At 45.4% G+C, this 27,162-nt stretch overlaps 1 protein-coding gene and 1 long non-coding RNA gene across 2 annotated transcripts; both read left to right on the top strand.

The window, feature by feature from the left end:
• The first annotated feature begins 17,870 nt into the window (after positions 1-17,870).
• SRSF9 (serine and arginine rich splicing factor 9) lies at positions 17,871-27,160 on the top strand. The gene is made up of 4 exons (XM_021007910.2): positions 17,871-18,144; positions 23,850-24,001; positions 25,210-25,382; positions 26,293-27,160. The coding sequence occupies exons 1-4, from the start codon at positions 17,894-17,896 to the stop codon at positions 26,434-26,436; spliced, it is 720 nt and encodes a 239-aa protein (XP_020863569.1). The 5' UTR covers positions 17,871-17,893; the 3' UTR covers positions 26,437-27,160.
• Positions 18,723-21,383, top strand: LOC144457136 (uncharacterized). The gene is made up of 2 exons (XR_013486494.1): positions 18,723-19,907; positions 20,108-21,383. It is a non-coding gene; the product is annotated as an uncharacterized LOC144457136 (long non-coding RNA).
• Positions 27,161-27,162: the final 2 nt, after the last annotated feature.

The following is a 27,162-nucleotide window of genomic DNA, read 5'->3' as shown; positions in this document are numbered from 1 at the left end:
TGTGTGTGTATACATACATACATACATACATACATGCATGCATACATACAGAGAGAGAGGGAGGGAGGGAGAGAGAGAGAGAGAGAGAGAGAGAGAGAGAGAGAGAGAGAGAGAGAGAGAGAGATAGGTATTTAATAAATGTTTATTGATTGACTGACCTCAGACCCAGGGTGCAACAAATATAGTACTTCATATAATCCTAGATCTAGAGGTGAGAGGCACCTTACAGTTCACCTTAGTCCAACCCCCTCCTTTTTTTTTATAGTTAAAGAAACTGAGGTCCAGAGAGGGTCAGTCACTTACCTAAGATTACACAGGTAGCAAAAAATAGAAGTGGGATTTCAAACAAGCCTCTCTCAATGTCCAACACTTTTTCCCCAAGACACAGTCTTGCTCTTTAGTAATGCAACTTTTAATATATAATTTATACTGAAAAAGTCTGTTCTCTGTGGCTCAGAGGTGTTTATTTTCTGATAAGTCACAAGAGGAAGTTTTTTGTAAAAGACCACGGATTAAGTCAACTAAAATTGCAAAGAAAGGCAAAAATTGTCCCTGCCCTCAAGGAACTTACAGTCTACTGGGGAAGACAACATGCACAAAACCGTGGGTAACCAACAGAGAAGATGGCATGCAAATAACTGTAGATAACCAAGATATAGACAAGATAAACTGAAGGTTATCTCAGAGAAAAGGCACCAGGATTAAGAAGAATTCTTGTACAAGGTGAGATTTTAGCTGGGACTTGAAGGGAGCCAGATTCTCAACTTTTTTGTGTGTTATGTACCTTGTTGAAAGTCTGATGAAGCCCATGCACCCCTTTATGGAATAACTTTAAAAAAAATAATCATAACAAGAGAAAGTGCTAAATTTTGGTTAGAAGTTAGCAAAAATAAAGATGTAATTTTTTTTCTAACCAAGTTCATAGATTTACTGAAATCTATCCATAGACCTAAGGGGGTCTGTAGACCCCAGGTTAAGAAACGCTGGCTCTGGGGGCAGTTAAGTGGCACAGTAGATAAAGCACTAGACCTGGAGTCAGGAAGACCTGAGTTCAAATGTGACCTCAGACACTCACTAGCTGTGTGACCTTGGGCAAGTCATTTAACCTCCATTGCCTTCAAAAACAAAAACAAACAAAAAAAAAATCTCTGGTCTGCAGGAGAACATTGTACACAGTAATAGCAACATTGTGTGATGACTTTAATAGACTTAGCTTTTCTCACTAATACAATGATCAAAGACAATTCTACAAGACTTGTGATAGAAAATGCTATCCACATCCAGAGAAAGAACTACAAAGTCTGAATGCAGATCAAAGCATACTATTTTCTCTCTTTTTTTTGTTTTCTGTTTTTTCTTTCTCTCTTTTTCCCTTTCTTTCTCCTTTCTTCTTTCACAACATGATGAATGTGGAAATATGTTTCCATGATTGCACATGTATAACCTAGACCAGATAGCTTGCTGTCTTGGGGAGGAGGGAGGGAGAAAAATTTGAAACTCAAAGAGTTATAAAAATGAATGTTGAAAACTATCTTTACATGTAATTGGAAAAAATAAAATTCTATTTTAAAAAATAATCTCTGGTCTAGACTCTATTATTTATTAATTGTGTGACATGAAGCATCACTTCCTATTTCTGTGCCTATTTCTTCACTTGTAAAAATGAAGGAGGTTGGACTAAATGAATCTCCGGCTCTAAATCTAAGAACCCTAAGCTAGTGATATACAGAGTATAGAGAAGGACCCCAAATGCCATCCTAGCTTCCTGGGATTCTACAAGAGAGCTAATCTACAGCTATAGTGAATAGGAGGCTGGGCTTGGGAGTCAAGAAAGTCTGAGTTCAAATCCTATGTCAGGCACTTAACTTCTATCTCAGTTTTTTCAGTTGAAAAACTGCCAACGTGTGATCCCAAGCAGATTAAAAGTCTTTTCCAAAGCAGGAAACTGGTAAAAAAAAGTATATATACAGCAAGTTTCTCTGAAAAAAGTCTCATTTCTCAAGTATATAAGGAACTGAGCCAAATTTATAAAAACAAGAGCCATTCCCCAAATGAAAATTGGTCAATGGATAAAAACAGGCAGTTTTTAGAAGAAGAAATCAAAGATATCTATAGTTATATGAAAAAATTCTCTACATCACTAATAATTAGAGAAATGCAAATTAAAACAACTCTGAGGTACCACCTGGCATCTATCAGATTGAATAAGATGACAGAAAAGGAAAATGACAATGCTGGGGGGAATGTGGGAAAATAGGGATACCAATGTATTGTTGATGGAGTTGTGAACTAGTCCAACCATTCTGTAAAACAATTTGGAACTATGCCCCAAAAGCTATAAAGCTACGCCCCAATAAAACTGTTACCAGGTCTATACCCAAAAGAGATCAAGAAAGAGGAAAAGGACCCATATGTACAAAAACATTTATAGCAGCTCTTTTTGTGGTGGAAAAGAACTGGAAATTGAGGGAATGCCCATCAGATGGGGAATAGCTAAAGTTATAGCATATAATTGTGATGGAATACTATTGGGCTGTAAGAAATGATGACCAGGATGAGTTCAGAAAAATCTGGGAAGACTTATATGAACTGATGCAAAGTGAAGTGAGAACATTGTATGCAGTAAAAGCAATATTGTAACAATTATCAGCTGTGAAAGATTTAGCAGCATTATCAATACAATAATCCACAATAATTCCAAAGGATTCATGATGAAAAATGCCATCCGCCTCCAGAGAGAGAACCCATAAACTCTAAGTGCAGATTAAAGCATATTTTGTTCTCTATTGTTCTTGCCTTCCACCCCCTGCTCCCGGTAACATGGCTAATGTTGAATATATTTTGCATGACTCCATATATGTGATAGAAATCATATTTCTTGCCTTCTGAATGGGTGGGGGAGGAGGAGAGGAGAGAATTTGGAACTGAAAATAAATTTTTTAAAGATGTCCTTAAAGAGTCTTTTCCAAAGATTAAACTGGATGAGAGTGCCCTGCTTTTGTAACTGGTACCTGAATATCCAGAGAGGGAAGGAAATATGGTCTCTGAAGGAAGCCATTTCGACCAGAATGTCTTAGCAAATGGACAGGGGCCCCCCACGCTGGACTAACGAGAATGCCAGACATGTGTTGCTACCTCTTGGCACTAATGAAGAAGTTATAGCAATAGGATATTATTCACAGAAGCCCCACACATGTGTTGGCTGTGGGAGAGAGTGAGAAGAAGCAGACCAGATGGAACTTTAGCTACTGCATCTTGCATGTGTTACTTTCAGGGGATGTGCAGATGCCGAGTCTCCTGGCTTCCTCTGTGTGTGTGTGTGTGTGTGTGTGTGTGTGTGTGTGTGTGTGTGTGTGTATGTGTATGTTTGCCCAGACATTCAACTGGTTAGGTTCAGGTTATGTTTGGGGATTTTTTTGTTGTTGTTGTTGGTTTTGGGGGGGTTTTTTGGCACCCAGAAGATGTTCTGGAGGCACTGAGATTATAATTTCACTAATAAATGGCATCCACATGTTCATTTTTACTTTCTTAAAAACTAATTCGGGGGCAGCTAGGTAGAGCAGTGGATAGAGCTCTGGCCTTGGAGTCAGGAGGACCTGAGTTCAAATGTGACCTCAGACACTTGACACTTACTGGCTGTGTGACTCTGGGCAAGTTACTTAACCCTAATTGCTTCATCAAAAAAAAAAAAGGCAAAAAAAATAATAATAATTCAGGCCAGAATAGCCCATCTTACACAAGCCTCTAACCATTTTTGACTCTCTGTGGTCTTTTGGACCCTAAACTGTATTTTCAGTCATGGCATCACAGAGTGGGAGAAGCTGGAAAATGTTTTGCTGAAACCATTCAGTATAAGGCTTCAGAAATCCTGAAAGAGCTAGAATGAGAAGTCCTCAAGTGCAGCCCTTTCACTGAATCCAAACTTCACAGAACAAATCCCCTTAATAAAAGGATTTGTTCTATAAAACTTGGACTCAGTCAAAAGGCTGCACCCAAGGTCTTAGAAGGCCACGCCCCAGGTTCCGCGCCCTTGTTAGGGTCTCCAGAGTTCTTACTGATTGATGTATAGGGAACTAGTTGGCACAGTAGACAGAACACCTGGCCTCAAGTCACAAAGGCCTGAGTTCTTATCCTGCCCAGAAATTTAATAGTTGTGTAACCCTGAGCAAATCACTTGTACTTTCCTACCCTGTAACGTAAGGATAATAATAGCACCCACTTCACAGGGTTGTTGTGGAGATCAAGTGAGAACATATATAAAGCACTCTGCAAACCTTAAAGCCTATGTAAATGCTAGCTGTTAAAATTATTACGTAATTTGTTCATTCAATTAAGTTCAGTTCAATCATTCAATCAGTAAGCATTCACTAAATATCACTATGTAACAGCTATAGTGGATAGAAGGCTGGACTTGGGAGTCAGGGAGGCCTGATTTTGAATCCTGCAACAGGAACTTAGTCTTTCTCTGCCTCAGTTTCCTCATCTGTAAAATTCACAGAGTACATGTCGTTTTGAGTTTAAAATGTCATCTAGTCAAGTCGTCTAGTTTGAGACATCCAAGAGGCAGCTGGTGATATATAGCTCAGGAGACAGGATATAAATCTGAGAATTATATGCATCTAAATAAAATGATAATAATAACATAGCTGGCATTTACATAGCACTTTAAGGCTTGCAAAGGGCATTACAAATATTACCGAATTTTATCCTCACGACAACCCTGAGAGATGGCTACAAATATTACCCAGATAAGGAAACTGAGGCAGATATCGGTTAAGTGACTTGCCCAGAGTCCCACCCTGAGTCCACCATCTGTGTCAGGAGATGGGGAACACGTCTCCTCATGAAGAGGACCAATATTTATTAAGATACCTACTACGTGTCCAGGACAGGGGTGGAGGCACTAAAAGAAAAAGCAAGAGATGATTCCTCAGGAAGTGGGTAGAATCAGCATGTTGAAGAGGAAAAAATTGGCTGTGTGACCCTAGGCAAGTCACTTAGCCCTGATTGCCTTGCCAAAAAAAATTTTTAAAAAAGGAAAGAATTAGGATCTATTGTTTGAAATTATGAAATATGAACTCCTCCACCAAAACACACATACACACATGCATACACAGAAGGCTTTATTGACAAAACAAAAGTATTTTCAATACAGAGGCAAGGAAAAGGAAAACTCTTTGAGCTGGGCCCTGCAACTCCTTCTTCCAGGACCTTCCCCCAATCTCATTGATGTGACTCATCTTTCCATCATTACCCCTTCTGCCCATCACATCCCCTTTTGCTCGATGGCTCTTCTAGAGCTGGGAACGTGGAAAGTGCTCCCGACCAGCCCTGATTATAAAGGGAACACTGGTGGGGTGCCAGTGGGAACTGATGTCACCGGGAAAATGAGGAAACCCGACGGACAGGTTTGCAGTGTTTTCCCTTGAACTTAATTATTTTATTTTGACTGGGTAGAATCCAAGGAGGGCAATTAGGATGGAGAAGGGATTAGATCTAGAACATGCCATAGGAGGATTAATTGGAAAGAGCTGACAATGGAAAAGAGCAGGCTGGGAGCTGGAGGAGGAATCAAAGCTGTCTTTGAGTATGGGAAGAACTGCTGTGGTTTAGACTTCTTCCAGTTGGTCCAGGGGAAGCCATGGGCGGAAGATGGCTCTGTACATGGGAAAACTAACTTCTAGAGTTGTCCCAAAGTGCAATGGGCTTTGCATTTCACTGGAGGTATTCAAGTGGAGGGTGGGTGGCCACTTCCTAGAGACTCCTTGCCTAAGTAGCTCCTGAGGTCTTGTCCAACTTGGAGATTCTGTAATTATTCTACCCTCAAGTATGGAATAAATTACTCCCTGCGTGGGGTATAGTAACTCCTTTATCCCATAAGTATCATCTGCTTTTTCTGAGATGTTAGCAAACCAATTTTATTTTATTTTATTTGCTTTTTGGTGAAGCAATTGGGGTTAAGTGACATGCCATCAAGCCCATTTTAAAATCACTGTTGGTTTTATTAACCTAACCATGTTAGGAATTGGATACATGTGATGGGTCCTCATGGTGTCTTCATTGTAAAACACTCAAGGTCAGGGCCTATGTCTTCTCTATAACTCGTCACAGTGTCCAGGACAGTGCCTACACTCAGCAGATGCTAAATAATAAGGCTGACTTCTCTATCTGAACAGGGTAATGCCCCCTCTCCCATTAGGACCTAATCTGTAGTTTGCACTTTCAGCAGTGGCTGATTCCTCTGTAACCAGCCCCTCATATTCAAAAGATGGCTGGTTGTGTGAAGGGGCTCCCCTTCCTTCTTGGTGCATCTGCCAACAGTCCTGAACTCTGTCCAAAATTCAATTGGGTTTCATGTGAACAGTGATGGCAAGGCCTTGACCACAATGTGGGATTGGCTAGGCAACACAACACAACACAACATGACACACAAAGGGTGCCTCCCCTCACAGATCTGCCACCATTATCATTACCAATGTCCCATGAGGAACCATGGCCGCCATTTTGTGCTCTTATGTGTGTCTTGCTGAGCTGAGAAGCTCCATACTCTTCCCTTCCCAATATCTTGACAAAATATTCTAAATCACAGAATCTTAAGAGTTAGAAGGGTATTTATGGACTGTCTAGTCCAGGAGTTCTTAACCTTTTCTGAGTCATGGACCCCTCTGGCCTTGTCAGGGGATGCCTATGGACCCTCTCTCAGAATCATGCTTCAAAATGCATATCATAAAATCTACCAAAGAAACCAATGATATTGAAATATTTATTTTTTTTTAATATTGGGGTCCTTCATGGCCCCCAGGTCAAGAACCCCTGATCTAGCTTGGCCCTTCCAGTGTACATCAAAGATGAGGCCCAGAGAGGTCAAATCTTGCCCCAAAGTCATAAAATAAGTTAGTGAGTGAGCTAACAATATTACTCCAGTCTCTTGACTTTGATATCACACGGCCTCCCTGGGATATTGCCTAAAACAGACCTCACCATATTTCCCCCCAAAGTCCTTTCCTCTTCCCAATTTCCCTGTTGCTGTAGAGGGCCTGGTCACCCAGGCTCATAATGTTGGTGTCATCCACAACTCCCCACCCTCCACTCTACTCACATGGCCTGTCTTTTCTACCTTCACTGCGTCTCTCCTTTACATTCCTTTCTCTCCATCATACAGCCAGAACCCTAGCCTGGTTTACTGCAATGACCTCCTTAACTGCCTCCTTGCCTTCAGTCTCTGCCCTTTCCACACCATCTTTCATTCAACTACCAAAGGGATTTTCCCTATTTGCAAGTTCTGAACATTTCCCCTCTACTCAGTAAACTGCTATGGCTCCCTATTATCTCTTGGACCAAATATAAAACCCTCAGTTCGGTTATTAAAGCCCTTCTCAAGTTGGTCCCTTCCTACCTTTCAAGTCTTTGGACACTTCACTCTTCCTCCCCACAAATCCGGAGAGCCATCCACATTCATCATTTTGCTCTTCCTTCCTCAGGACACCCTGTCTCTCGACTCTGGGCATTTTCTCCTGCTGTCCCCCATGTCTCAAATGCTCTCTTTCCTCATTTTTGCCTTGGGTCTTCTCTGGTGTCCAGATCTAGCTCAGATCTTACCTCCTGCAGGAGAACTTTCCCTTCTCCCTCCCCTGTCCCCTCATTTATTGTCTATAGTTGTTAGAATATCAGCATAATGTCTCCCCATTCAGATGTGAACTCCTTGAAGGCAGAGTTTATCCGTTGTTGGGTTTTTTTGGGGGGGGAGGCTGTTTTCAGGGTTTTGTTTTGGTTTTTTTGCCTTTTCTTGTAAGTGGAGGGCTTAGGTTGGTGCCTGGCCCTCGGTAAACACTTAAATGCTTGCAGAATGATTAAATTGGAGAAATAGAGAGAATTAAACCAATTTTCATAATGAAAACTTCCTGGGTGAAGTATGTTTGATGTTTTCTTCCCCTATCAGATTTGGAGCTGCTCAAGGGCAAGGGGCCTGCTTTTGGCTTTCTTTATATCCCCAGGGCCTGGCACAAGTGGGTGCTTTAATAAATGCTTGTTGGCTACCATCGGTTTACACGTAGAGGTGAGACTCTATTTGAATAGGAGCATATAATTCTACATTTAATATTTTAGAAGGGAGTGTATTGCTAGCATTGCCATTTTCTGGTAAAGCTCCCCCACCCTACAGAACCCCAGAATTTCAGAGAACACTATTTGGTAATTACTGGTGTTGGGATGAGCAGCTAAGCCCTTTTTTGGAGACTGCTGGCACCCTGAGGGAATCTGGGTGGTTCCAGGTGAGTCACCTGCAGACTCAGAGCAGCCTCCCATCTTTACTGTTGCTACCTCTCCCCTGCCCCTGGGGGAAGTCCAAGACCATCTCCCATAAAGCACAGCAGCTCTGCTGGTCCTCCTGATTTACTAGGAGGGGAAGGATGCAAATGTGATTCCACAGGAAACAATGAGGGAGACAGAGGCACTCATCTATGAATCACAGTTGTATTTACCCTGGGCTATGGCCCTCTTCCGGTCTACCATTCATGCCCAAACTTCCAAAGAGGTGGAAAGGACTGGGAGCCCTGAGACCTGGGTTTGAATCCCAGCTCTGACCCTTAATAGTTGTGTGACCCTGGGGCAAGTCAGTTAGCTAACCCTCAGTCTCTGTGCCTCAGTTTCTCCCTCTGTAAACCTAGAAGACAAGATTCCCTACCTCTCAGGGTGGCTGTCGTGAGGAAAGGATTTTGGAAACCTTGGAGCTTTAGGAAATGGTATTGAAATAGCTGTTATTGTCATTCATTCATGACATAATAATAGCTAGCATTTATACAGCTCTTTAAAGTTTGCAAAAACAACATGCCTGCTCCCCCTTGCCCCACCCCAAGCTGATCACCTGAAATCTAATCGCCAGAAGAATCATTCAGGTTTGGGTATTCTCCACCTTCTCCACTCACCTCGGCTGCTTCTCCCCTGCTTAGAGGGCTTCCTGCTAATTCCATTCTCCACCAGCAGCCCTGCTTGGCTGCCACTGCACAGACCTGGCCCCTCGAGGGTACCCCCTGCCCTTGACCCCCTTTTCAGCTTCCTTCTCGCGTTTTATTCCCCCCCACCCCCCCACCCCCGTTAGATTGTAAGTTCTTCGCAGGGACTGTCTGTTTTTCTTATTTGTAACCCCAGAGTTTAGCAATGTTTGGCACAGAGTAGGTGCTTAATAAATGTTTACTGAATTGCACTATATTCTATTGTTCCCGTTTTACAGATAAGGAAACTGAGGCACAAAGAGGTTAAGTGACTTGCCTAGGGTCACACATCCAGTAAGTGTTTGAGGTTAGATTTGAATTCGACTCTTCCTGACTCTAAGGCCACCTATTTCTCCACTTAGCTGCCCGGCGTTATTTATGAGGCTAGTGTAGGAAGAGCCCTGGACTAGGCCCCCACCATCTTGGAGAATGGAACCCTGATTAAATCCTACAAAAGCAGGCAGCAGGGTATGTATCATGGAAAGGGGGAAAGAGCCCTAGATTGGAGTTCAAATCCTGACTCCTCCTAACTCCAAGTTGCTTGGAAACAATGAGAAAAATCCATTTCGGTTGCCAATTCACAACTACAAACTCCCAAAGTGTAAAGTGTCTCTAACTCAATGAGGGTAATATTTTATAACGATTGCTTACTGATACAAACAGATTATACTGCAGTTTCGCAGAGAATTATAACCATGTTGTGCCCTTCCCAGTCCCTTCTAAGAGGCCTTTTCCATCCCCCCTAGACTTGAGCCTTCCCTCAAGAGGGACCTTCCATTGCTTCTACCTGGCACGGGCATACCTAGTTATTTGCGTATTGCTTCTCTTATTAGAATGGGAGCTTCTTGAGGCCAGGGCCCAAGTTTTGTGTTTTTGCCTTAAGTCATATCCCCAACTCCCCAACGCATAGCACATTCCTGACACAGTTTCATTGTGTTCAGTCTCATCTCCGTGACCTCATTTGAGGTTTTCTTGGCAAAGATACTGGAGCAGTTTGCCATTTCCTTCTCCAGCCCATTTTACAGGAGAGGAAACTAAGGCAAATAGGGTGAATAACTTGTCCAGGGTCACACAGCTAGGAAGTGTCTGAGGCTGGATTTGAACTCAGGAAGATAAGTCTGCTTGACTCCAGGGGAGGCCCTCCATCTGCTGCACCACCTAGCTGCCAGTAAGCACTTAAGAAATCCTTGCTGATTGACTCTTTTTTAGTCAAAAGTCTCCCCTGGTAACAAATCAATTAATGATGTTAGGGCTGTTAAGGGACCCCCTGAACTTGTTCTTTTGAGTTGCCATATTTTCCAGAAACACTAGACCAGGGTGGGAACCTGGGGCCTCCAGACACACTCAAGGACCTAGAGGGCCACATGTGGCCTTGAGGCCCCAGGTTTCCCACCCCTGCACTACCCAGAGCATGCCAGAGGCCCTAACTGTACAAGCAGGCCAACCTACTTCTAGAATACACAAAATTGGGCTGGATTTTTCTTCTTGTATCCCTAAGTTTGTTGTTGTTGTTTTTAAGAGGAATCAATAAAGCTGTTATGTTGGCCAATTTCCGGGGACATGCCTGGGCAGCAAGCTGATCTCTGAGACGCTTTAGACGTTAAGTAATTAACTAATATCTTTCCAATGATATTGTCTAAACAATAACTGCCTTCAGATTGCTTTCTTAAGAGCTTATATTCCATAAAAAAAAAATTAGGTGTAACTTCTTGGCAGCTGGGTCAACAAATGGGGCCGTTGAGGCTGGAGCGCCATAGCTGCAAGGGAATGACTCTGTCTATAATGACAGGGCAATTAGCCCTGTACCGGCTTGGGGACACATGCAGAGAAGGTGCCTCCCTTCCACATCTCTAGCTCCACCCCTCTGGGCCTCAGTTTCTTCATCTGTAATAATGGGCATGTCTACAGCGCTGGGTTTGCAAAACACCTTTTTTTAGACCATATCACATCCAGGTACAGGCATTATTCTCCATTTTACAGAGGAGGAAAATCAGGGCTCTAAGCTAGGACGGGTCTTGCCCATAATCACACACCTAGTAAATGATGAGGTCTAGAGGTTAGGGGTCCTGGAATCCCAAAATCATGACACACGGGTCCTGCCCAAAAGAATTCGACCCAAGTCTTCTTTCAGCCAAAAACAAGGTTTGTTGAAGATTCACCATATCAGCCAGACTCTTAAAGAATCAGAGCATCTGTGGGCTATTGGCTAGATTGTAAAAATCTGATTATAAGAATCTGAGCATCTTAATGGAGGTGAGATGGACCTTATACATAGAAAGACGATGGGAGGAATCTAGGAGTGGCCAAGTAGTCTATGAGGTAATAGAACTCCAGGGGTGGCCACGGGAGAATGGAGCCTAGATAGGATTATGGGTGGGAAGTGGCCAGGGGACATAGGGAGGTCCAGGCTAGGTTAAGGGTAACAGATTGGGCATAGCCATTATGACAGGCCAGTTGATGGGATTATAGCCTCAGGGGAACACCAGAGATTTGGCCATGTGGGAAAGTCCAGGGTTTTTCCTTTTTGGGGTCTAGATCCCATCCTCATCCGTAAATGTTAGGAGAGATTTAAACTGAGGTCTTCCGGGCTTTGGGTCCATCATGCTCTGCCAGCGGTTCTTAACATGGGGTCAGTGAATTTGTTTATAAATATTTTTGATAACTGTTATTTCAATATGATGGGTTTTCTTTGTAACTCTATGTATTTTATTTCATGAATTAAAAATATCACTCTGACAAAGCTGGTGGTGAAGTGATAGAGCACTGGACCAGGAGTCAGGAAGACCAGGGTTCAAATCCAGGCTGAGATACTTAGCTAGCTGTGTGACCCTGGGCAAGTCACTTAACTTCTGTCTGCTTCAGTTTTTTCATCTATGAAATTCAGAATAATAATAATGCCTACCTTCCAGGGTTGCTATAGGGACCAGATGAGATATTTGTAAAGGTCTTAAAGGGCTATACTGTTGTTTAGTGTTTTTAGCGGTGCCTGGCAAAGATACTGGAGTGGTCTGCCATTTCTTTCAGTTCACTTTACAAATGAAGAAACTGAGGCAGATAGGGTTAAGTGACTTGTCTAGGGTCACACAGCTAGTGTGTGAGGGCAGATTTGAACTAAGGTCTTCCTGACTCCAGGCAATATGAATGCTAACTATAATTAGAAGGGGTCCACAGGCTAGTGACCCAGTAGAAAGAACACTGTGTCTGGAATCAGGAAGAGAATCAGGAAGACCTGAGTTCAAATCTAGCCTTCAACACTTACAGGTTGTATGATCTTGGGCAAATCATTTCACCGGTTTGCCTTTGTTTCTTCATCTGTAAAATAGGCATGATAATAATAATAGTAGTAGTACCTCCCAGGGATGTTGTGAGGATCAAAGGAGATATTTATAAAAAGTGCTAAGCACAGTTCCTGGGACAGAGGAGGTGCTATATAAATGCTTATTGCTCTTCCTTCCCTCTTTATGCTACACTCAGCTTTCCTTACAAACTAACATTTATTTTCCCCCTCCCCAGCTCTGTATAATCTAATTCAGGCTCTGACACTAACTAGCTTCATATGATCTTAAGCACGTGTTTGTCTTCTCATCTGTAAAATGGGTATAATGATACCTACCACATCTGTCTCACAGGGTTATTCATGAAGATAGATGAAATAATATTCAAACATTCTGAAAAAAGTTAAAAGCCCAACTTAATTCTAGGGTGGCACCCCCCCGGGTTGTTACAAAGAACCAGGTCTTTTCATATGCCTGGACTGGGGCCAAGTAGATTGACTTCAGAAGAACAGACTTCTAGAAGGAAGATGATCAGAGTCTGGGAGTCCCTGGGATGAGTGTCCCAAGAGGCTGCATGGCCCCAGGGCCAACTTCCCACTGTCCTGATGGGGTACAAATCAGGCTCGCCAGTCTTGAGCCAAGACCAGGCCGACACGAACAAGGGAGCAGGTACTAGGTGGAGTTCAGTGAGATGCTACCTGGGGAGGCAGGTAAGATGGTCTTATGGGGGGATACCTAGATCTGGAGAAAGCAGATACAGGTATATGTCCCAATTCCAACCCCTTATAGAGAGCTGGGCCTGAAGTCAGGCAGACTCATCTTCCTGAGTTCAACTCTGGCCTCAGACACTTACTAGCTGTGTGACTCTGGGCAAGTCATTTCACCCTGTCTGCCTCAGTTTCCTCATGTATAAAATGATCCAGAGAAGGAAATACCAAACCACTCTAGTATCTTGCCAAGAAAAGTCTACCAACAAAGAGTTGGATACAACTTAGAAATGACTGAATAACAACAAAGGGAATATATGTTATTAAAAATAACTTCTCTGAGCCTCAGTTTTTCTACCTGTAAAGTGGGTACAATAATGCTTGAACTACCCACCTCACAGGGTTTAATGCTTTGGAGGCGCTTTGGAGGCACTTTGTAAATCTTTTGGGAATTTTTGGACTGGACCTGCCTGCAATTTCTTTCTAGAAAATCATTTTATCTGTATCTTCTGTTGTTATTTCCTCTGCATTTCCCAGTGTATCCCTCCCCCACCTGGAATCAGACAGGCCAGTCATCCCTTAAACACAGAGAACCAGAGGAGGTGTCTGTATCTCTTTTTTGGGGCCAACGCCCATCCTCATTTCATGGCCTTCCCTTTCAATCGTTTGGTTGGCGGCTGCTGGTTTGCATAATCCAGAAAAGAAAATCCCCATGTTGGCCATGTCCAAAAATGTACGTCTCCTTCAAAGTCCATCACCCCTTTGGCAGATGGGCAGTGTATCTCATCTTCAGAGCTCCTACTATACATATACTTTCCTAAAGAGTTCCAGGGAACTTTTATACTTAAAAAAAAATCATCTCCCTTGGGCTTCACCTTAGCCTTGTGAGGTAGGTTTCATTCCAGGTATTACCATCCCCATTTGACACATGGGGAAATGGAGGCTCATAGTGATGCAGTGACTTTGTGCCAAAGTACCCAGGAGTCAGATACTCTATGTACCACCCCACTCAAAGACCTGTGATCCCATCTCAGGGGTGGCCAGACTCAGGCAGCTGAGCTTTGACCAGCCCCTCTTATCCATTCACCAAGTTAGCACTGTCATGTGCCTCTCCACAAAACAGTCTTTCTTAGAACAGAAGATACAGGTACCTCAAACACCGAACCAGAATGCACCATCTCTCTCCCCAGATCCACTACTTCTAGGTTCCCAGGTGGGATGTCTTGATATTGTCCTAAGACTCCTCACTCATCACCTCCCAAAGGGGCTCTTTCAATTGCTACCTAACTGATCTCCCCATCTCAACTCCCCACTCCAATCTATCCTCCACACAGCTACTAAACCACAGGTCTGATCATGGTCACCTCCCCTCTTTACCTCAATGAATTTCAGTGGCTCCCTATTACCTCCAGGATCAAATATAAACACCTGGGGCATTTAAAGCCTTCCTATTTTTCCAGTCTTCTTCTGTATCCCTCCTCTGTCCTCCTTATTTCTCTTGCCTGGTGCTCTCATGGAGCATTCCATGCTTGGAATGCTCTCTCTTCTCTGAATTCTTTCAAGTCTCAGGTCAGATGCTGCCTTCTGCAGGAGGCTTTTCCTGGGCCTGTAACTGCCAGTGCTACTAAGCCCCTCTCTAAAGTTACCTTCTCTTGACTTTACTGAGAGCTTGTATATACCCCTTCAGATCATGTCTCCCCATCAGAAGGAAGGTCCTTATGGGGAAGGAATTGTTCTCACTCTTTCTCGTTTCCCCCTATGCTTAGCACATATGAAGCTGTAACTAAATTTGATGCCTGGCGGTCGACTGAGGGTGCCTGGGCCTTAGATATCCTCTTGATTCATTCCAGGAAGCCCAGAGGCAGATCATGATGCATGGGCCCATCAGAGGTGGGCAGCTCATATAAAGAAAGAGTAACAACACACAGACAGCCAAGCGCCCACTGGCCTCCATCCAGCTAAGTGGGTCCTCTATGGATTTACAGAAAACAACAGAAAAATACCCCCTCAATAACAAGTCCAGCAGGGTGGTCAAAGGGGTGTGTGTCTGGGATCTCTTTCAATTTCACACAATACTTACCTGAAGGGAACCACTGGAATGGGGGGTTAGGACGACATTTCTGCCAGGCCTGAACTCAGGTCTGACCCTGCTAACAAGCTAAGGCCCGAACCACGAAGCACAAGCTGTCCCCAGCCTCTGTCCTGCCCTTCCTAGACCCAGACTCACAGCATGCTCCCCTCGTTTCTCTGCCTGCTGAGATCTTCTTCTTCCTCCGAGGCCCAGCTCAGTGATCATGTCACCCAGGAAGGAAGCCTTCCCTTGGGGACAGCACACTGTCTCCCTCTTCAGATGTTTCTAGGGCATTTTGTCTGGCTTTCTCCTCTGCCTCCACCAGATTCTGCCAAGCAGTCTACTTCTCTGTATACACATGCGGAGGATCCTGTTAAACTGTAAGCACCCTGAGGTCAGGGACCTGCTTTCCTTTCTAGTTCTCAGATGAGTTTGCTAAATACATATTGAACAAAACACTGATTTTGTGGTGAGAACAGGACAGAAAACTTTTATCTTAAAGGTGATTGAGTCCAAATTCCTCTCCACACAGTCCTGGGGCCTAATTGCTATGCAGGTCAGTCAGCCTCTATGAGTTGGTTAGACTGACTCCAATTCCCCAGAGCTTTATTAAGTGGTCACTATGAAAGGTGAGCCTGGGGATGCAGACAAAAACTCCCCAGGAGAAGCAGTACCCCAGGTTGAGATGTAGAGCCTGGGAAACCCCAAAGGCCATCCAGTCTCTGCACCTCTGCACAGGCCCTGCCCCACAGATGCCTGGAAGACTCTCTCTGCATCCCTGCCTCCCTTGGAGGCTCAGTTCCTATGGCCCCTTCTGCAGGAGGCCTTTCCCACACACTGAGGTTGCCAGAACCTTCCCTTCTACTTCCCTGGTGGAAGCCCTCCTTTTGCAGATGTGCAAACTGAATTTACCGAGGCAGAGAGAGAGCAGCAGAGCTGGAATTCGAACACAGGTCTCAGATCGACACCAAATCCATCGCTGTTGCCCCACTGCCACATCGCCCTCTTCTTGGAGGCCGTTAGGGGCCAGCGCACAGATCGATACAATTGGTTTCCTTTGTAACACCACGGATTTTATTTCATGCGTTAAAAATACCATTGTGACTAAGCAGCTTGGTGGTGCAAGGACAGAGCAGGCATGGGACCAGGAGTCAGGAAGCCTGACACTTACTAGCTGTGGGATCACTTCACTGATGATGTTTGCCTTGACATCAGTTTCCTCATCTGCAAAAGGGGATAACAGCTCCTCCCTCCTAGGACTGTCATGAGGATCAAATATGATATTGCCCCTGTAAAGTGCTTAGCACAGTGGCGGTTTTGGTGTTGGGGCAGCGAGGTGGCCCAGTAGATAGGAGCCTGAAGGCAGAAAGACGGATCAACCAGTTCAAATCTGGCCTCAGACACTTACTAGCTGGGTGACCATGGTATGTGGGCATACTATGTATATAAAGTGGTTAGCACAGTGCCTGGCACATAATAGGTACTTAATAAATGTGTGTTCCCTTCCTCCCCTCTAGGGAGGGTACCAGGATGGTACAGCAGAAAAAAATGCTGGATTTGGAGTCTCAGGTCGCTGGTGTCAGATCTTCCATTTGCTACCTCTTCAACCTTACTGTCTCAGGACCCTAAGTTATTGGGCTTTAAGGAGCATGTGGAGGTTTGGAGCAGCCTCAGACTGGCTTTTCCAACCAGAGGATTCAGAAGGGCAGACACCACCTGTGGTACTGATTTCTTCAGTGACTGAAGTTTGAACAAAAAAGGCCTGCTCTCTCCTTAACTTCTCCTTCCTGTGTCTCTCTAAAAACAGAGATAAACACAAAATTAAGAAAGGGGAGAGATGTGGGGGTCCTCTTTGGTTTTGCTACCAAACTATCCCCCCTAAAGCTGCAGAAGGGACATTATACTGCCCTAAGGTTAAAAAAAAAAGTTAATTATTCTAGCAGAGCCTGGCAGGGACTCTGCCCTCCGCTGCCACACCCACAACTACTCATTTTACTAGTGGGCTCTTAATAAATGGCTCTTAATAAATAGATCTGATTCACTTTTTCTCTAGAAGCCCAGCCCAAATCCCCGATTCCTAAAAAGAAAGTAAAAAAATCCTTAGTGATTCTCAGAGCACTACAGTGTTAAGAGCCCTAGACTGAGTGGAGAGACCCGGTGGGCAGCACAGCACCTGGCACACTAAGTCATCGATTAATAAATGTCGCTAGCAGATCAGCAGATAAGAGTGAAGAAGTCCCTTCCAGCTCTATATCCGATGATCTTTTAAAAAGAAACTAATATAAAAGTATTCTCTCCCTCCCACCCCCGCCCCATTAAAAAAAAAAAAGAAAACCAAAAACCCTTGTAACAAGCTTGCAGACTATGAAATTTGTTACAAAGGTTGCTTTGTCTTTCTTTTTTCAAAGTCCGGTGGTGGGCGGGAGAAAAAAAAATACATTCTTGTTAAATTGAAGGAGGGGAAAGGAAATTTAAATAAAAACATGCATAGTTAAGCAAAACAAATTCTGACTCTAGCCCTGACCATCAGTGACCTTTTTTTATGCCCTGGAGAAAACTAAGTCTTTACTGTCCACGAGACCCGGAGCCGTACGCACCAGGGTACCAAGGAACCCACGAGGGGTCGGACCCAGGAGCCCCCACAGCTCCCACGCCGTAGCCCGCAGGGAAGAGCCGCCGCGTACGGGCGGGGAGGGGGGATGGGGGTCGCGGCCTGGTGGCGGTGGAGCCACTGCGCAGGCTCAGTGGATCGCCGGGCGGGGGCGGGGAGAAGAGAGCCCTTCCGGCGACTTCCCCTTTAAGAAACCCTGTTTTAGAACCTCCGACCCACTTCCGCTCCTGGTTCCCACAATGCGCCGCGGCAGAGAGCGGCCTGGGCTGCGGGAAGCGGCTGAGGGGATGTCGGGGATGATGGGCTGGGGAGAGGAAGATGACCGGGGCAACGACAACGACGGGAGGATCTACGTGGGGAACCTCCCGGCCGACGTGAGGGAGAAAGACCTGGAGGACCTGTTCTACAAGTACGGCCGCATCCGGGACATCGAGCTCAAGAACCGCCGGGGCCTGGCGCCCTTCGCCTTCGTGCGCTTCGAGGATCCCAGGTGAGGCCTCGGCTCCCCTCCTCCCCGGCCCAGCCCCCCGCCCCCGACCTGAGCCTCTTTTTCCTCCCTCCTCCCCTCCCCCAGCCCACCCGCCCGCCTGCTCTCTCTGGACTTCCAGCGACCCCCCCCTCGCTCCGCTAGCTTCTGTCTCCGCCCCCTCCCTGCTGCGCGCGCGTTCTCCCCCTTCCCTCGCTCCGCTGTGCGCGCCGCCTGTGGGCCTCGCGCGCTCCCGCCCCCGCTGCGCGCCCGCTCTCCCCTCCCCTTCCTTCCCCGGCGCGCGCTCTCTCTCTCTCTCTCTCTCTCTCTCTCTCTCTCTCTCTCTCTCTCTCTCTCTCTCTCTCTCTCTCTCTCTCTCTCTCTCTCTCTCTCTCTCTCTCGCTCTCTCTCTCGCTCTCTCGCTCGCTCGCTCTCTCGCTCGCTCTCTCGCTCGCTCTCTCGCTCGCTCTCTCGCTCTCTCGCTCTCTCGCTCTCTCGCTCTCTCTGTCTCTCCCCCTCTCTCCCTCCCCCTCCCTCCCCTCTGCGCGCGCCCCTGCCTCTGCCTCCCACCCCACCCCCGTCCCTGCCCCGCGGCCCCCCTCCCCACCCCCACCCTCGCTCTGCCGCCGGCGCCCTCCCGAGCCCGGAGGCTCCCCTTCGAGCCTCTTGTCTTTTGGGGCTGAGCCTAACGATCCACAGTAGAAGCGCCTTCCTGCAGGACGCCGAGGACACAAGACGGGCTCTGTGCGTGCAGCCGGACGCTTCTGTTACGCAGCTGGTTTTTTAAAAGCTTCCATTAAATTCGACAAGGTAGTCACCGAGCTGCCCGGATTGTGTCCCCTTGAGCTTTTGGCTTCCTTCTGTGTGGTTTGTTTTGTGGCTGCTCCTTTCTGTGAAGTCACCTCCCGGGCACCGGGCCCCGTCCACAGAGACGCCTTCCGTGTCACGGGGCTGAAGGGTCCAGCGCGGCCCGTGGGGGGGGGCGCCCTTCCTGACCCCCCCCCCCCAAACACACACCCCTGCCCGCCAGGAAGTGCCCCGAGACGCCTCCCCGTCCCCGGCAGGAGGCTGAGCCTCCAGGAAAAGCCCCCGAGTAAACCGAGAGTCGTGTCCCTGGGGCAAGAGCTCCCAGGAGAAGCTTTCCTGAACTGTTAAGCACTGGGGGCTGCTGTGCCCCTCCGCTTAGAGTTGGAAGGGACCCCAGAGGTCGTCTAGGCCACGCTGCTCGTTTCACAGATGAGGACACTGAGGTCCAGAGAAGTCCTCTAGCTGAAGGGAGCTTCTTTGACATCCTTGGAGTCCCTGAATCTGAACGGAAGTATTTTCAGTAGCTAAGGTGTGTGTGTAGGGGTGCTTTTCCTGTACTGCAGTTTGACCATCCCTCAGCTCTAGGGGGTAGGAGGAGCTCCCCCATTAGCCCTGAGTGACTCCTATAACGTGGGGGGTCTGCTGACAGACTGACCACTTCTAGTCTCGGCGTCCTGACCAAGTCCCAAGGTGTGGTATGGGAGGACCTCAAAGAATGGTAGGGTCCTCAGTGCAGTCTGCAGACAATTACCCTGACAACGTCTGGACCCCAGGATAACCTCTGGATAGGTCTTGAGACCCTCTCCAAAAAGATGTCGAGTAGTACAGGTTTGGTTCAGCTGTGCAGAGACCCCAAAGCAGCCACCTTCGTTGGGATTCAAACCTCATTCCTGCAAAAAGAAGCTCCCGGCAGTGGGGATCTTTGAACTGCTCCCGGACCTAAGCCAGCCCTCTCTTGGTGCCTCTTCCCTCACAAGGAGGTATTTTCAGTAACAGGGGTGTGACGGGCTGCTCTTCCCTTAGAACTGAGGAGGGTTGGGGTGGTTGCAGTTCGGGGGTGTCTTGAATCTCCTCCAAACCGGTAGTCCCCGGGGATCCTGAGCCCTTGTCTTGCCTCCCCTCTCAAAGGAAAATGATTCCCAGGGCTCCTCTCCCCACCCTCCTTGTCTCTCCCTGCCAGGTCTTGTGGTAGAAGACCTCGAACCCCAGGATTCAGAAAGCCTTGGTTGCTGTTTGGGTTTTGTTAGACCTCAAGCTGTCCTCTAGGGTGCCCTCTACTGGTTTATCTAGTCTATTACTTCTCATTTATAAAAATAAAATAAAAGGGTGGGTAAATGAAGAGCTGCTTTAATTATTAGGCCAGAAAGGATCTTAAGGCTGCTTTATGGTCCACAAGTTGCGAGTGCTTAATGCGGCCAGGGATGTGTGGCATTAGAATTTTAGTAGTTCTTAATTTAGAGGCCATGAACTTTTTTTTTAGTATTCAATAATTTTATGTCAATATAATTAATTTACTTATTTTTATGCTGATCCATAGACTTTATTAGAAATGGTTCAGGACACAAATAAAGTTAGGAACCCCTGCATTAGATACTGTGCTTAAGATTCCCCAAAGGAACACCCTTGGAGTCTGTAGGGAATATTGGAGGAGACCGAATGACTTGAAAATAGGAGCACACATGTTGCTAATAGCTCCATCTTATGTAATTGAATAGCTTCCTTGTTTGACGATACAATGTAAAACAGCCCAAGTTACTGATTGGATGAGTCCCTATGGGTGTTGTTGTGAGTTACCCAAAGACACAGCAGAATGTTTGGGTCTCCAGAAGGGATCCAGATGTAGTGTGGCCTGTGAGAGGAAGGGAAGCCCAATCTGTCCTGTGACCCCTTCCCTCGAGGAAGCCACACATGATGATAATTAAATATTTTATTACTGACCTCCGTTCTAATGCTGTAATCCTTACCAAAAAAATATGGAACTTGACAATTTCCTGTAGCTAATCTTAGTAAACTTGGAAACTGTAGTGAGCTATGTCTCAATGCCTGATCTATCCTGCACCCCCCCACACACCTCCATCGTTTACGTTTTATGGTAGTGATCCTTTCATTCTCTGAACTGACTCTGTGGGGATGACATTGAGTGCCACTTATATGCCTGGCATTGTACTGTGTGATTCGTTTCTGACTCCATTAATGGTGGTCTGCACATGCATATTAATCAGGGGTAGCTGCCTCCAACAGGGGGTTGTTCAAAGATGTGGATTCCTGAGAAAGTCCTCTGCTTGTGCTCCAAGGCTAATAAGCCTATAGCATCTTTTAGTTTTCATGTATTCCTTAGGTTTTTGTACTTCTATGGGGAGGAGGAATGTTTTGCATTCAGAGTTGATGATCAAATCAAAGACTTTATAATTTTGGGACATTTTAAACCTTTATTAAATCCTTTATGTTTAAGGAAATGGTTTTCGGCAGTGTTCTTGATCAAGTGATTCCCTGGAGCCTACAAAAGGATTTTGAGAAACTGTTTCAGAGAGACTTTGAGATCTTCTGTCCTCCTGAGCCAAGGGTTCTCAGTTCTTTTGTAGTTTTTCTCTCATAGTCGTGGCTCTAATAAGAGAATATAAAACGCAAGGTTGCTGAGGCCAGGGATTAAGGTGATAGATACAAGAGGGAGAAACCGGCAGCCAGGTTATGAGGAGCTTTCTAATCCTGCTTTTAGTTTAGTCTCTTTCCAGATGGGGTTTGTATTCTTACAGGTTTTCAAGTTTGGGTCATTCATGAAGTCATCTTTTCATGTAGTCAGACCCCTTTACTCTCTACAGGTAACTCGATACACAGTCACTTTAAAAGTTCTGAAATGTGGGTGTTTCTAAGGGATCATATTTTTAGAACTCCAGGAACCTCGGATACCATCGAGGCCAATTTCTTTATTTTCACCAATGAGGAAATTGAGGCCTAGGGGGAGGTTAAGTGACTAAAAATCACACAGCTAGAAAGTGGCAGTGGTGGGATTTGGACCCTGTTTCTTTAATTCCAAGTGTAGGCCTCTTTCCAATCAACCAGCACTTGGTAAGCACCTACCAAGAGTTGTGCTAGGTCTTGGAGCTAAAAATACAAAGAATGAAACAGTCCTTTCCACAAAGGAGCTTACATTCTAATGGGGAAGACAGTGAGTACATGTAAAAAAGTATACATAAAATAAATGTAAAGAGAATAGCGATAGTCCCTGGGCCTGTGATTGCTTTAGCAGAGGGAACTTCTTGGGTAAGGAGACTCCCTTTACCAGTGCAGGTTAGTACTGTGTTCTCTGTAGCCAGCTGTCTTAGAAAGCTGCCCAGACCACTCTACCAGGTTAAAGGTCACACATCCAAGATATATATCAGAGGAAGGCAAGTCTTGCTGGCTTTGACACCAGCTCTCCATTAAGTGTACCAAAGTAATTAAAGACGAGGTAATTTGGGAGGGAGTACAATAGCCATGTAGGGGATTAGGAAAGATTTCATGTAGATGGGAGCTTGAGCAGTGTCCCAAAGGAGGAGAGGGAATCTGTGAGGGAGAGATAAGGAGAGGTTATGATTTTGTGTTTGTGTGGGGACACAAGGATGATGGAGTGGCTGAGGATCTGTATCAAAGAGTATGAGAGGAGTATTTGATGAGATTGGAGTGAAGATGAGTGAAGGTCTATACAAGCTATGAACAGTGGAGTTCATCTCTTACTCTACGGGCAACAGGGAACAGCTGGAGTTGATTGAATAGTTGGAGAGGGATGTGGTCAGATCTGTACTTAAGGAAAATCATTTTGGCCGTAGTGTGGAAGTTGGCCTTGAAACTTGGAGACCAAGGAGGAAGCCATTGCAATAGTCTAGTTGAAAGATGGTGGGGGTGTAAACTAAGGTAGTCAGATGGGAGTCACTGTGTAAGTAGAAACAAATATATGGCAACTGATTGGCTATGTGGGGTGAAGGTGAGTGAGAAGTCAAGGATAATGCTGAGGTTAAAGACCTGGGAGGATAATGGGGCCTTTGATAGGATTTAGAAGGAAAGATGGTGGCTTCAGTTTTATAACGTGTTAAGTCTGAGATATCCAGTTTTAAATGATTGGTAGGGCTATATTTCAGCCCCACATCACCTTTAATCACTGAAGCTTGGTACTGAATCTGTCTATCTGAGTTGTAGGGGGAGAGGAGGTCCCTATAAGACTGAATTTGGGGAACATCTACAGCTATAGGGCATGATATAGATAAGCTAGAAAGTAGAGGAGGAATAGACACAGGTGGGAGAACCAGGAGACATTAGTGCAGTAGGAGCTAAGGGAGGAGAGAGCCTCTAGGGAGAACAGTGCAAAGGCCAGCAGATGGTCAAAAAGGATGGGCTTGAAGAAGACTATCAGATTTGGCAGTTAAGAAAGCAAGATAACTTTCAGAGAGCCTAGTTTTAGTCGAGTAATGGAATTAGAAGCCAAATTGCAAAGGTTTTGGGAGTGATGAAGTGGAGGCATGGTGATAGTTTTTAAGCATGGAGGAGACTTGGGCATATTTAAAGGGAGAAGGGAAGGAACCAATAGCTAGGAAGCGGTTGAAGATTTGAGAGAGGGGACAATTTAAGGTTTAGTTTGCTGGAGAATACAAATGGACGGGATTGACAGGTTGGCCTCGACAAGGAAAAGGGCCATCTGTCAGAAAATGAGGGGAAAGGAGGGAGTGGGGGTAGATGTTGAGAGATTCTGAGATGAAGAGGGAACAAACATCTGACAGCCTCAGTAAAGTAAGAGGGACAGCTTCTTGGCCCTTGAAGCCAAAAAGCATTAGTTAATCAAGACCGGACATCTTCCATCTTCATGCCTGGACACCCCCATCGACTTACATCTCACGGAAAGGACAGAATCTGCTGCTTGAACAGCAATAACTACTAGCTCTTATTTGCAGGGATGCAGAAGATGCTATTTATGGAAGGAATGGCTATGATTATGGCCAGTGCCGGCTTCGTGTGGAGTTACCCAGGAATCCTGGGGGCGGAGGCCCTCGTGGGAGGACTGGACCACCGTCACGAAGATCTGAATTTCGAGTCCTTGTCTCAGGTATGTCATTCTGAACACTTCAGACTGTCTAGGCCGGTGATACACTGAGCATTAACTTTGGCTAGTGCTGCTCCAGTGCACGGCCCTGCCAGGGATGCATGTGTCATGAAGATGAAGTGGTGCTGTTGTTACAGGAGAAGGGTTAATACCCCTGTAGAACGTAACATGCAGCAGCCTCCCATAAAAGAGTTCCTATCGTTTGAAAAGATTCTCGGATGATCTTCTCTTCTGTGGAATTCACACTAGTGTAAAGTTAGCTAGAAAGCAATCCAAACAGCCCTCTCTGGCCAGACAACTAGCTTTCTAGCCTTGGACCCTGGAAGAAGGTGGTTATGCTGGGATTCGTAGATTGGAGTCCCAGACTGCTTTTCCAAGTTTTAAAAGGGATCCACCAAACACGGCATGTGCTCTGGTAACTCATGACAGATAACCAATTCTAATGCCAAAGGTCTGTGCGTCGATCAGTGCTCAGAAGAATGACAGTAAGAACCCTGGATCTTCTTTGTGTCTCCAGGTATGACTTTCCTGTGACCCTGGACCTGACTAAAATGCATACAAGAGCCTGGTTCCTTTCAAGAGAGGAATTAAACTGAATCACATGAAACCCCAGGGTGGGAAAGTGGTTTCAGTCTTGTTTTAGCATTCAGGTCTTAATCTGGTCCTTAAGAGAATGAGTGTGTCAGTCATCCACACCACCCTAGAGCAATTCACCACCATTCACGCGTAAGTTTTTTCATTGGCTGGAGTCCAAATTCCTGCCCCTAAATTCCTGTCCTAATGCTTTGGGGAACAGTATTGGTGATGTACTCTGTGAGGGGCAGGTAAGGTTGTTAACAAGTAAATTTCAAATCAGGGGAATCAAAAGCCACGGGACTGTTTTTGAAGGACCTGGAAACAACAGAACAAATTAACTGAATTCTCGGGACTACACAGGACTGGCTTCTTGCTCTAACTACAGGCAAAGATAAGTCCTCTCTCTCTTGAAGACTGGCATAGGACTAGCTCTCTGGAATGGCATACAGTACATGCCTTGCGGTCAGTGTCTCTGGAGCCCCTTTATGACTTATGAAAGTTTTAAGACTTTGGGACTGTCAGGACTGAGCAGTGACAGAGCCTGTCACTGGACTAGATGTGGGGGAGGAGCCCTGGCCCATCTGGAATGTTGAGACCTTTCACACGCTATCTTGTTTTGTGTTCTCCATGCCCAGGCCTTCCTCCCTCAGGCAGCTGGCAGGATTTGAAGGATCACATGCGAGAAGCTGGGGGTGTATGTTATGCAGATGTGCAGAAAGATGGCATGGGGGTAGTTGAGTTCCTCCGCAAGGAAGATATGGAATACGCCCTGCGTAGACTGGACGACTCCAAATTCCGTTCTCACGAGGTGGGTTCCCACCTTTTGTGGAAGATCTTCTATAATCTCATGGCACTTGGGCCTGTAGCTGTCCTCTCTGCACAAAAGGCTGGTAGATAGCTTGTTAAATAATCTTCAGAGTAACAGTAAGAAATCTCCTCAAGTGGACAAGCCAACCTCCTACGTGCCCACGTCTTACAGAGTCCTAGCAGTGGTCCTCTATAGTGCCTGGAGAGAATCAGCAAGTAGCTTAGCATGAGGGAGCTACCTCTTCCCCACCTACCAGCCCTTCCTTTAAGGGAGCTTTTCTGGATTAGGCTTCTAGTGGCTGAACGTGAGCTCTCACAAATTCAGAAATCTCATTGTAGTTGCTTTCTTGAAGTGGCTTAAGGATTTTGCATCCCAGGCCTCTTATAAACACAAGCTATCTTGTCATGGCTACTGTCCCTTTATGTGCCTGGTAATTTGTGAGTGAAATTCCTTTCTGTAAGGAATGACTAAAACCACAAGCTGTTGGCTTCTTGTTACCTTGGGAACCTAGAGAGAGACCTCTTGAATCTTCCTTCCCATTGTCCTGATTCCCTTCAAATAACTGCTTAAAGGTCCTGTGTTCCCAGTTACTGCTTTTTCTTTCTTTTTTTTTTCTTCCTTCCTTAAAAGTAGTTTACCTCACCTGGCAACTGATAAAAATATTTGGGGCTAGGATGGTCTGACGCCATTGCCCAAGCCACCTTAAACGTCGAGAGCAAGGTGGCCACAGCTGTAAGTGAAGTTGGAATCATGAATCTTCTGCTTAAGTTTAGGATGACAATTGGAGCTTCTTCCACTTAAAGGCCCTTTTTATCTACTCAGAATAGGCTGGATATAAATCCTTGTTCTCCTTCTCCTACCCCCCTTCTTCATCCCTCACTTTTTTTCCTTCCTTTTGTTTGAATTTCAGGGTGAAACTTCCTATATCAGAGTTTATCCAGAAAGAAGCACCAGCTATGGCTACTCCCGGTCCCGGTCAGGGTCAAGGGGCCGAGATTCTCCATACCAAAGCAGGGGCTCCCCATACTACACCTCTCCCTTTGCACCATATTGAAACCGCTTATGGGTTTTTTTGTTGTTCTTTTTTTGTTTTTTTTTTTTAGTGTGAACTGAGTTACTCTCTGCTCGGAGTCTACATTCCAAATTGACTTAGTGTCTTAGGAATTTTTTTTAATAACTTTTTTTTAAAAGGAAAAACTACATACAACACAACTACATATGTACAATTTCTACCAGGGCCATATTGGCAGTGAAATGTTTTTAACTGCTGAAATTGTGGTTTTGGTTTAGAAGCAAGTTGTGTATTTCCCCTTCCCCCAATTATGGAGAAAAATCAATGCTGTGTCATGGTGGGTTACTCCGCACAGACACTATATATAGGAATCAGCCCATTCTGTTTAGAAATATATTTCTAAAGTTTAATAATTTACAAGTTGTTGTTATTTTAATTATGTAAGTTCATTTTTCTGTACCAGGCAGATGTAGGATTAAAAGAATAAGAGAAGTTACATGGACAAAGCTTCTCAGTGGCCAGAAGGGGCTTGAATGGAGCACTATATTGGAAGAAAGGAAAAGAAAGTTGAGTTGATGAGGGTTTAGCCTTAGATGAAACCCTGTGCTACCCTTTTCAGTCTCAGTTTTTCTTTGAATGGAGGCTTTGGCTGTAGAGGAAATCGTTGATAAAAGAAGAGTCTAGGAATAGTGAGGGAGGACATAGGAATAATTCAGATTGCATCTAGTCCTGTGATCAGGAAGAAATAAATTATTGGGCAAAAGTACA

This window comes from Phascolarctos cinereus, unplaced genomic scaffold, assembly GCF_003287225.1.
Source record: "Phascolarctos cinereus isolate Bilbo 61053 unplaced genomic scaffold, phaCin_HiC Scaffold_4;HRSCAF=312, whole genome shotgun sequence".
NCBI lineage: Eukaryota > Metazoa > Chordata > Mammalia > Diprotodontia > Phascolarctidae > Phascolarctos > Phascolarctos cinereus.
Note: the sequence above shows the minus strand (reverse complement) of the source record. Positions and strands in the feature narration are given on the sequence as shown.

Bases quoted from the DNA above. Each gene is read 5' to 3' on its own strand.
- SRSF9 (XM_021007910.2), top strand. From the start codon at position 17,894: ATGCGCCGCGGCAGAGAGCGGCCTGGGCTGCGGGAAGCGGCTGAGGGG. The intron at 18,145-23,849 runs GTGAGGCCTCGG...TCTTATTTGCAG, and splicing joins GTGCGCTTCGAGGATCCCAG to GGATGCAGAAGATGCTATTT. The intron at 25,383-26,292 runs GTGGGTTCCCAC...TTTGAATTTCAG, and splicing joins CCAAATTCCGTTCTCACGAG to GGTGAAACTTCCTATATCAG.